The sequence below is a fragment of the Egretta garzetta genome, unplaced genomic scaffold, assembly GCF_000687185.1.
Source record: "Egretta garzetta isolate BGI_Z169 unplaced genomic scaffold, ASM68718v1 scaffold163, whole genome shotgun sequence".
Lineage (NCBI taxonomy): Eukaryota > Metazoa > Chordata > Aves > Pelecaniformes > Ardeidae > Egretta > Egretta garzetta.
In genome coordinates, this window is record NW_009259308.1 from 7,141,717 (window position 1) to 7,152,301 (window position 10,585).

A 10,585-nucleotide genomic window follows, 5' to 3' on the forward strand; every position below is an offset into this window, starting at 1 on the left:
GCGTATGAGGAATGGAGGAGGGACTTGACAATCTTCAAGATCAGTGGGACAGCCTAACTGAAGTGTGATTTCAGCAGTGGTTGAATATTGAGGCTTTAGGCTTAGAAGCCTCCCATAAAGGACATAACTTTATCTTGTCCTTGTGATTTTGTGCTTTGATTCAAGCAACTAATGATTTATTATGACCTGGAGGATAATAAAAAATACTATGCTGAAGCTTTTATTGTTTCATTTTGGTACGCATTAAATTTTGGTATTATCTTTTACCGGTGTTTCTAACTTTCACCTTCTGTGTAAGTTTAGATTAATAACCTGCGTATGAGAACTCGGGAAGGCTGCAGGCGCAATGTGTGCATGTTCAGTGCTGGTTGCGCTGCTCTAGCCCATTTCTCTGGTTAAGACAGTTGTCTCAGTGGGCTTTTCTACATCCATATTACATTTTCACAAGCAATTTGCTTGTGAAAAAAAAGAAACTCGGTGAACGTGGACAAGCTGTATTTTCTCCACCTTCTTGCTTGAAGACATTGCTGCTGTGATGTGTGCTGGATCCAGTCAGACTGGCTTAGGAAGCTCCTGAAGGGGTATTTTAGGTAAGTTGTAATTGTCACATCCAGCTTTTCCAGGACAAAACCAGCTTGACTCTTGCAGCCCCTAACATGTCTATCAGGAATGGATAAATCAGGCTGGTTTCCAGCCTGGATTCACTTGCTCCTGGTCTTTTCGTATCATGTAGACACTTTATGTTTACCTGTGAGGCTGGAACATGGTCTGGGCTGTGGCTGGGGACTTGCAAACACCATGGTACTCGTAGTATTGCTAAATTGCTTTGCAATGCTCTGGTTTCTCCCTCGGTCAGATGGGTATAGTTGTTCCTCCCCAGGTTCCCTCCCAGATGGAGAGGTTTTGTTGAAAGAGACCCAGAATGTGCATGCAGAGGTGTTAACAGTCCCCAGATTTCCAGTTCCTAGTTGTTCTACCCTGATGGCTAAAGAGCCTAGCAAACACCCAAGGCAACTGCCAAATTTCAGGTCAAATTAAGCCTGCAGATTTGTCTTTACTTTTATATCCTATTTTAACATGCTGCTGGAGATAAAGCCAGTAATTATTACCATTATGAACATTTGTTGTTCTTTACTTACTTGTAGTGCAGCGCTAAGAGTCCCACTGTGTTGGGCATGATACAGCAGCACAAGTGCCACTCCCTCTCCAAACTCCCCAGAATCTGGTGTTTCTTTTGTTTCAAGTATTTTGGGGTAGGATTAAATGTTTTGTATCTTCTTGTGCCTCTGCATCACACTGTATAAAAAGGAAGGCAATAATTTTTGAGCCACTCCTGCTGGGGAATTTTTTGCCTGCTCTAAAATCGCTGGCTCAGGGGGACACAGGCGTTCGGGTAGTCAGCGTGACATTGACCCTGAGGTAGAAAACAGCTCTGTCTCAAGCACTGCCCTTATCTACTCCTCTGTTAGCTGGTTATCTGGAGTCTGCACCTTGCAACCTCAGGTGTATTGTCATCAATCATTTGCTATTTTCTTTTGCGTACTGGTTCCTCTCTGCCCTTCCTTTGTTAATAACCCAGTTTGCCTATATCCATAAAAATATCTGATTGTGATACCGTTTATCCAAAGCACCATACATCCATCATGTACTTATGAGTGAGATAAACAAGGTCTCCTGGGAAATATGCTGCAAGAAATATATAGGATAAATAACTATATCAAATGTATGTCAGTGTGCAACAGAGGAAAATCCATTCATTAAAACCAGGATGGAACTGCAGTGTTTTATTGTACCCTCTAAGCTTTTAGTTTAAGTGAGAAACGCACATTTTTGCTTCTTATCTCATCTAGCACAACTCTCACGCTGGCCACTTCAGCATGAGATATATTAGCTTCTTTGACTGGCATTGTAAATGTGTAATTGCTCATAATCTGTTTTTTTTTCCAGACTTACAGGCAGCTTCTTCCTTTCTTTTGACTTCAGCTTCACTGCTCCCAAGTTTCAGCCACGCGGATGTCTGAGCCCTGGCTGCGGCGGGGGACTGGAGCGGGAGGAGATGGGCTGCTGCCGAGCTCCCGTTGGCTTTTGAAGGAAACCCTCGGGTTTGTATTTCATTGCCCTGGGTTGTGAGGTGAACGATGAATTCTGCCCCGCACGTATCCTCGCTTTCGTCTCTATATTCCAACATCGTGGTGTTCAAAGTGGAAAACGAACGACTGCAGGCAAATCCCAGCTTTTTGTTCTTATTTATATGCTCTTCATGGTTGGTATTTCATATGTGGTTTCTTTAATCACTTGGATTTATTCTTTTTTTTTGTGGTTCTCCAGTCCATGATCTATCCTTCTAGAAACGGCTCTAAAAGCTGAGGATGCAAGTTGCCTTCCTGCAGGGCCTGTCTCTCCCCAGCCTCCAAGGCATCCAGTCTTCCTGTTCATTAATTTCTTCCCTCTGGTTACAAAAGAAGCATACTTGGCTTTCTAACTAAGTTGACTTTATACTCATTCACTTTCAGGCATTTTCCTGAGTCCTGCACAGTCGGTGTAAAGGTAAGAGTTGGCTATGAGCCAAAAAAGTCCTTGGTGTAAGAGCACTGTCTCATGTTTCTACATAACCTGCCAGCCCAACACTATTGATGGGAAAACTTGTTTTGATTCTGCATTTCACATTCCTCTACATGTCTAAATCATAGGAATATACAGGTGTTTCAGGCTGCTGCATTTTCCCAACATAGAAGGCATCAGGTTCAAGCCTTTGGGAGCAAATTCATCTCTGGGTGAATATCACCTTTACCTGGAAAAACAAAGTTGGCCAAAAGGCCACAGCTTTACCACTCAGCATGGAGATTTTTCACAGAACAACTACATCTCGGTGATGGAGACGACATGGTTTGTTGTTTCCATCTACAAAAACAGCCTATAGTTTCATTTTCAAGCAAAAGAGAAGTGGTGAAAAAATTGTCTTTTGGCAAACGTGCACATAAAAGAAAATATGGGGCCAGATCTTCAGGTAGCATAAATCAGCTGTGGCAAAGGAGCGACACTGATTTACATCAGCTGAGTGTCAGACTCTAAATCACCACTGACACGCTGTTGAACAACAAGCATTTCCAAGAATCAGAGCTATAGCTGAGCAATTTCTTTCACTAAACCAAGACTCCTTTCCACTCCCTCTTTCCATTCAAATGTATATAGAAGTGCTCCTTTGTGCTTTGAGGTTTTGTTGCTTTTCATAATGCCCGATTCCTTCACAGGGTGCTTTTTTTTTTTTTTTTTTGGCTTTTTTTTTTTTTTTGGCTTTTTTTTTTTTTTTGGCTTTTTTTTTTTTTTTGGCTTTTTTTTTTTTTTTGGCTTTTTTTTTTTTTTTGGCTTTTTTTTTTTTTTTGGCTTTTTTTTTTTTTTTGGCTTTTTTTTTTTTTTTGGCTTTTTTTTTTTTTTTGGCTTTTTTTTTTTTTTTGGCTTTTTTTTTTTTTTTGGCTTTTTTTTTTTTTTTGGGTTTTTTTTTTTTTTTTTTTGGCTTCTTTCCTTGTAATGAAAAGCACAGTAAAATGAAGTGCCATTCGCCTTCCGTCCACCCCAGGTTTTTGTGGCAGTTCATTAAGAAGAGGGAGCTGCGGGCTCTCACTGTGGTCTCTGGACGCAGTTCAATACTGTGTGTATTCTTGTGCTGAGATTTACGTCTTACATTCAAAAAAGCCCCTTAAATCAAGCAGCCCGTTAGCATCTTCTCCAGCTCTGGGTGCCTGGGAGATAAAACGCCTGCGTGCTAATAGTCGATTCATCACTGACCTTAAAGAGGAGTAGCCTTTGCTTGTGTGGGAACATCCTCTGCCGAATGGTTGTGCTCGAGCCTCTCTATTTATTACTTTTTTATTTAAGATTCTTCCTCAGTTTGGGTTCACATTTTGCAATGATGCTTCTGCGTCTTTAGGCTTAAGCCTCTCCCCATACAGAGCAACATATGGCTTTGCTGCAAATGCAGCCCTGGCCAATATGCTGGACTTAAAAATCTGACAGCGCCAACTTATAAAAGTTTCATGGTACATATGTCAATACCAACTGCATAAAAATGCAAGGATCATGAGCTTTTAATGTGTTTTCCAAAGGCAAACATAAAAATTTCTGCAAGTCAAGCTTACTTATGTAAACACTTTTAGTGAATTTATTTCATGATATGTTATAGCCCCACAATCACCCAGCAGCAAAGCCACCCATGTGGGTTCTCCAGCTCCTGTATCACAGCAGTGCTGCTGGGGGCTGGTGGGGCTCCCATCACATCTCGTGGTACAAGGTTGAAGGGGCAGCCAGGCATGCATTCAATCAACTGGAGCAATTGGTCGGGTTTTATACAGCAAATTCGGCATGTCCGTACATATAGAATCGCAATACTTGACAATTATTTTTCCCCCAGCGTAATTCAGTTGCAGGATTATGCCCGGAGTATTTATAGCCCAGCCCAGACTCCAAACCGCTCTCGACCCCGTACCTATGGGGAGCGATGCCGTCCTGTGGGGTTTCAGCAGGCTTTGCTCTGCAGGTCCTTCCCCATGCAGGGCTGCCCGCTGCCCCGCGGGGCCGGGTTGTTGCACTGCCGGCTGCGCTGCGTTGTGCCCGACGCACAGGGAGCCCAGTGCGACCAGCAGCTCCAGCGCCCGTCTGTCTCACTGCCTGTAAATGCATTTTAAAAAAAAGGGAGGGGAAAAAAGGGTATTTGGATCTAAAGTGCTGCGTATGGCCCGGCTGCAGGGTGGGAGCAGGGGAGGAAGATTGAGCTGAATGCCACCACCAGTTTGTGGTTTCAGTTCGGGCTGTAACGTTTGCTGTGAGCAGGACTCCCTGGTCCATCCCAGCCATGCCCAGCACAGAGATGGCTGTTGAGATGAAGGCACTTTGAAGCCAGGGCAGATGAGGCAGCATCACCTTCTTCAGACAGCAATAGCTGTTTCTTTTTCTCCTCTGCTCATTTGAAAGGCTGCGGCTTGGCTTTCCTTCCCCACAGGGCAGCTGCCAGCTCTCTGTGCAGTAACTCTCTCCCCTCCAACCAAGGCAGAGGGACAAAAGTCTCCCAACGTCGTGGAGGTGTTTTGAAAAGTCTGCCAGTCCCTTTGGAGATGGGTGATTTCAAGGCTTTTTCATTACAGAACAGACTGAGTTGTCAGGGGAGTTCGATACTATGGATTATGGTGGCACTCCTGAATGATGGGAATGCTTGATGGCTGTCATTTACTGTCGTTTTTTATTTACTCAACCGGCCTTCATGGCTGGCTTGGGCACTTTATTGATCCAGACAGCACAAATGGATGTGTGTGCTCTTACTTAGTGCCGGCTGGAAAGCTGGGTTTCCCATCTGCTGGAACATTGTTCTTTAAAAAACTGCGTTTGCTCTTAAACGAGTTTTGAAACTAAACATTTGCTTCATTCCCCATGACCTGGAGGTGTGTGTGTCCCCACTATTGCTAAAAGCAGGGAGCACAGGGACCGGCCAGTTTGGTGGGCTGCTTTGGGGCCAGGTCCTGAGATTTCCATGCTTCTCATCTAAGGTAGATTCCTTGGATTTGGAGACAACTCAAAGAACCTGAGATTTTCTTAAGAAGCCCACTGTTAAGTCACTGAAGCAATGCTTTTGAGCTCAGCTTTATAAACCATCTACCCAGCTTTGCTCTTACTCCTCATTGCATCACAGCTTTGCTTTTCCAATGGTGAGACCCCAGTTACGAGCACATGGTTGAAGGCCTGGAGCTCTGCCTGCTGGAACTGCTCTGAAGATGGATTTTTATGCCAGCTTCAAGTGCTGAGATTTAGATTTTTTTTGTTGTCACAAATCAGGACAAAAATAAAAGAGCACATTCCAAGGTTGGATTTTTTTTGCCACCCATTTAATTTTTTAGGATAGTATATAAAGTAATGAAGAAAACATAAATCAAAGCCTGTTGCTTTGGAAAACCACTTTTTTTTCTCCTCCAGAACAGATACTTCCCTCTAGTTAAGATGTTTCCCTATGGGAGGCGGGGAATCTGGCAATGTGGCAATTTTTTACTAGAACAGCATTTTTTGTGGCGCATTGCTGGAGCCCTGCTCCCCAGTCACTTAGCCTGACCCTTTCGGCCTCCCTTCCTGCCCTGCCCGTCAGGGTTTGCACCCTCGCCCTTGTAGCAGGCATCCATAGGGGGCTGCCGTGAGTGCTCTGGAGACTCACCATCCCGAGGCTGTGCTGTGCCAGTTGGTGAGGACCAGGTGACGGTCTCGTTTACAGTAATGAGCTGCATCCGTAGAGCACTGCAGGCAGGCAGAGCCCACCGCTTAGCTGGTAATGTGGGCAGCCGGGCTTTGCCTGCATGCTGCTGCTGCACCCCAGCTCAGCTTTTTGCAACATGTCAGTAAGTCTCCAGCTATGAAACGTATCCTCATTTCCACTAACTTATTTATAATAATCACCTGAGCTGTTATTTAAGTCTCTTGCAGGGCTGCTTAGGATAGCGTAGCAATAAAAGTGATGAAGAATCAAAGGTTTGATTGATGTGTGGATGCAAAGAGCTGTTGGTCAGCCATGTGAAGGGGCAAACCCTGTCCCTTTGCTGCCTTTTACCCTCCCCTGCTCTGGGTGCACGCTGGGGTCTTACCTCGGCGCTTCGTCTTCTCGCAGGCAGGGCCTTCGTAACCTGGTCGACACTGGCAGAAGCATGTGTCTCCCACCAAAATGGGTTCACCATTGTTCTGGCACGGTCTGCAGCGGCAGGCGTTGAATTCCAACAAGTAATCGTCCAAAGCCCGTTTCAGATTTTGCCGTTTGGATTCCATGTCGCCAAGGTTGCTTCGGCGGAGAATTTCATGGATGGGCTGCAGCTGCGTAAGATGGAGATGAATAGCATGGAGACAATTTCAGCTGGGCATCAACCGAGATGCTGCCACACCGCAGTCAGAGAGCTGTGACATTGCTGGATAAACTCAGGGCTCAGAAAAAAATCATTTATCTTCCTTGACAGCTCCACGTATATCATGCAAATGCATTACCACAACTGATGGGCTCCAGTGAGAAACCACCGTTCCAAAACCCTCCTCATCTTAGAGGTTTGTATGGGATTGGCTTTTCTGGACATGCATTGGGGTTTCAGTCTGGATTCAAATGATAAATTAAAACACCCCAGTAAGCCTATTTTTTTGACTGATTTCTTAGTGGTGTCACAATCCCAGGGATTCTTGCATACTTTTTGCTTTTTTGAGCCAAAATGTTTTGGTAAGAGCTTTGGACAGTGGGTGTCATCAAACCTTAATGCCAATCTACCACTAATGGTGACCAGATTGTGAACCATCCGATAAACGCTGAGCGTGGAGAATTTTGCCTGCCTACATTTTGTCCTTTGATGCCGCAAAATAATATTGTGCTATCTACAGCTTTAAGAATATGACATGCTCATAGTATTTCCAGTAGCAAAATCCAGTTCCTATACACCATTCAGCAAAAATAGCACAGCGTGGGAAATAGGCCAGCATGGGCAACTGTAATTAAAACTTGCCTTCTCCATTGAACCTGCTTTATACAAATGGTTGGATGAGCCGAAGGGCTGTGGGCTCATGTGCTGGTAGTAGCATTCAACCTCCTGAAATGCTCTGAATGGCTCATTGGGGTATTTTAGGTATTAAACTGGTTTTAGAAAACTGTTCCCTGAAAAATCTCAGCCCTTCCATTTTAACCAGTAACAAAAATTCGACTGAATGTTAAAGCTAAAAGCCCAAGGCTGGTCTGAGGACACATATTTCTATTTGCCCATCCATGCATCTGTGCAAATGCTGCACGTCCTGGCTGGGAATCAGTGGGAACCTGTCCTAGAGAAGAGCTGGACATTATCTCATTGCACAAGTTGCAGAGAGAGCGATTCGTGGGGAGGATCAGCTGGGCTTTGGGAAGAGCTCTTAGACAAATTTGAACAAGCCTGTTTAACAAATGAGAGGGATCTGCAGATAAGAGCTGCTGAAGTGGACATGAGCACTTATCGGCAGCTCGGGCTGCACAGTGACTGCTGAGCTCTGGAGCAGCCAACAGGGAGGTCAGCGCATGGTTTATTGGAAAATTGCAATAAATTTTGTCCAGAATTGATGGGAACTTGTGCAGAAAGGTGAATAACCTGCAGTATGGGTTCAGCTGGAACTGAAAGCACTTCTACTTTCTCAGGGCTTTCTGATGCCAACCAGGACCCACCTGACAAAGCAGCCAGAAGCCCCCTACATGAAAAACACCTGGAGGCTGCCACAGCAACAGCCATGGTCTGCAGAGGTTAGGCATAGCCACTGAGGCTCTGAGGCAGGTGAAAAGCAGGGGGGTCTATGCAGAGCCTTTGTTGAGGGGGGCAAGACTCCTTCCCCAGCACCCCGTGGGTCTCCTGCGTATACAGGAGGGTGGGCAGCATCAGGGAGAAGAATAGGGATGAATGCAACCACAGAGAGCCATTCATCAGGAAGCTGTTTGGGGACACATCAGAAACTTAACTCGGCACTAATCCAGCATTAAGCTCCTCGTCTGTCTCCCTGCGGATGCAGTCGGTGGGAGATGTACTCCCCATTGTGAAATGAATAAGAGGTTACCAGACCAGTGGCCCATTACATTTAATCTTGTTCTGTGATGGGATCACAATAAAAATACAAAATGATCTGCTCGACTACACTTTCATTCCTTATAGTGGCAGAGTTTCTTCAACTGCAGAAAAGCCTTACCTCAAAATCAATAACAGCAGGATTATATTTTAATGACCTTCCCCAGTGACGATACATATTGCCATCCCAACTGTTTAAGAGCCCTCCGCTGTAACTGGTATCTCCACCTCTAATCCGGGGAATAATGTCTTCCACAACTGCACTGTTGCTCTCCGCATCTGAAAAGTTGAATTACGCCCATGTTATTTAGTTACTGTTTCCACACGTACACGAGCAACTGCTTAATGGAGGTGAGATCAGTCGTGCAAGGGGCTATCGGTGAGTGGCAGTGATGCTGCCTCTCGAAATCGATGGGAGCTTGGCATCCCCTGCTCGCAGGGTGAGCCCTGCCACATTATCACAAGGCAGTTGGTGATGAGGTGAGCATCCCAAATGCTCTAAGCTGGTAAGACCTGAAGAGCCTGCACGCCTCCAGCCTTTGTTTCTAGTTAGCACGTGGGCAGTAGATCACGCTGTCTGTAGCTGGTTAAGTGATTTACAGAGCTCTTTGAGTACTTTTTATAGGCAGTTTTGACTTCTTTAATAGTTGCCATGTTGCCCTTGTCGTCCATGCCCAGTCTGTCATGGCTATAGGGACTGCAGCCTTCCAGCCACCCCACTGCCTGTATTTACACGTGTTTCTAATCCAGGTATTGCTACTTTAGTTCCTGCTCTTTCAGGAGCAATCGGTACTGCTGGAGACTTGGACCCAAAGTCACTTTGGTTCCACGATTGGGCCTGAGCCATGACTGGGGATGGCACCAGAGCCCCCTTCTTCGTACCCTTGTGCGACCTTACTTGAATCTCTGTGCCCAGTGCCAAAAGAATTGATGCAAGATGCCTTAACAGACATCTGCCCTGCTGTCATACCAGTTTTCAGAAACCCTTTATTTACACAACCAGAGGGTGACACAGACGTTTTCAAATGCAGTTTGATGTCACTGACGCTAAGGCCAATGGACAGGCCAATACAGGCGCTAATCTCTTCGGTACTGATATCTGCAAAACAGAACAGAAACCAGTAAAATCAGTGATTCATTCTGAGTATGTTCATTTTCCTACTTGTTTTTTTCTATCAGTGAAGAAAATACTCAGTTACTTGCATGGCCTGTTTTTGAAAGTCAAGAGCTATGCCAGGTAGAGGACAGCCTTTAGTCTTGCAATGGGAAAACCAGTATTTTATTGGGGTATACTGGGCTTATCACATAATAGATGAAAAGGGAAATGTCCTTACTGTAAAATTGTTTCCTTAGAAAGTAATCTTAACACAAGGCTTCGGGCATATATTTCCTTGTTTGGTCTATTTATTTAAAAGTATAACTTTTTTTTTTTTTTTTACAGATTAACTCATAACTAGGGTAAAGCTGGGAACAGCAGCTGAAATCAATAGATCCGTGCTAATTTTCCTAAACTGAGAATCTGACCCCTGTATTAGTGGCTTAAGTAGCCTCTGCAGTAGCAACGTGCAAAAGGTCTGTCTGCTGAGAGCTGGTAAAGCCTTGCTGCCTGCTGCCAGGCTGCTGCTGCCAGCACCACCACATACATCACGAAAATATGTAACTGGAGACCCATGAAGCACCTGCAGAGGGGAAAAGGGAACTAATGAGATGTTTTCACCAAGGTAAGCAATGCGCGTATTTCATACAGCCTGGTTTTATGTACACACTTCAGTGTACTGCAAATATAAGGCAGTCTTCTGTAACAGTTAAAAAATACATTGATTTCAGTAAATACCAGTATTGTAAGTAATAGGTAACTTTTATATTGCTCTTTTTGTCAGAGCACCTTAAAGTGTTTTACAAAGCAGCCCAGCGATCAATACCCCAGTACTGAAAGGGAGGCACAGAGGTCAGCAGGGTTTGTACATCATGGCTTAATGGTCTAAAGATCGAACCTCCGG

General features: G+C 44.8%; 1 protein-coding gene across 1 annotated transcript in view; it reads right to left on the reverse strand.

Annotated features, from left to right (window-relative positions):
• Positions 1 to 4,513: 4,513 nt before the first annotated feature.
• The window catches only part of C8A (complement C8 alpha chain), an 18,499-nt gene continuing 12,427 nt past the window's right edge, over positions 4,514 to 10,585 (reverse strand). Inside the window, exons 8-11 of the mRNA XM_009636174.1 lie at positions 9,556 to 9,684; positions 8,707 to 8,864; positions 6,618 to 6,840; positions 4,514 to 4,665 (exon numbers count right to left, since the gene is read on the reverse strand). Of these exons, the coding sequence (XP_009634469.1) occupies positions 4,514 to 4,665; positions 6,618 to 6,840; positions 8,707 to 8,864; positions 9,556 to 9,684 (662 nt within the window). The remainder of the gene's footprint in view (positions 4,666 to 6,617; positions 6,841 to 8,706; positions 8,865 to 9,555; positions 9,685 to 10,585) is intronic.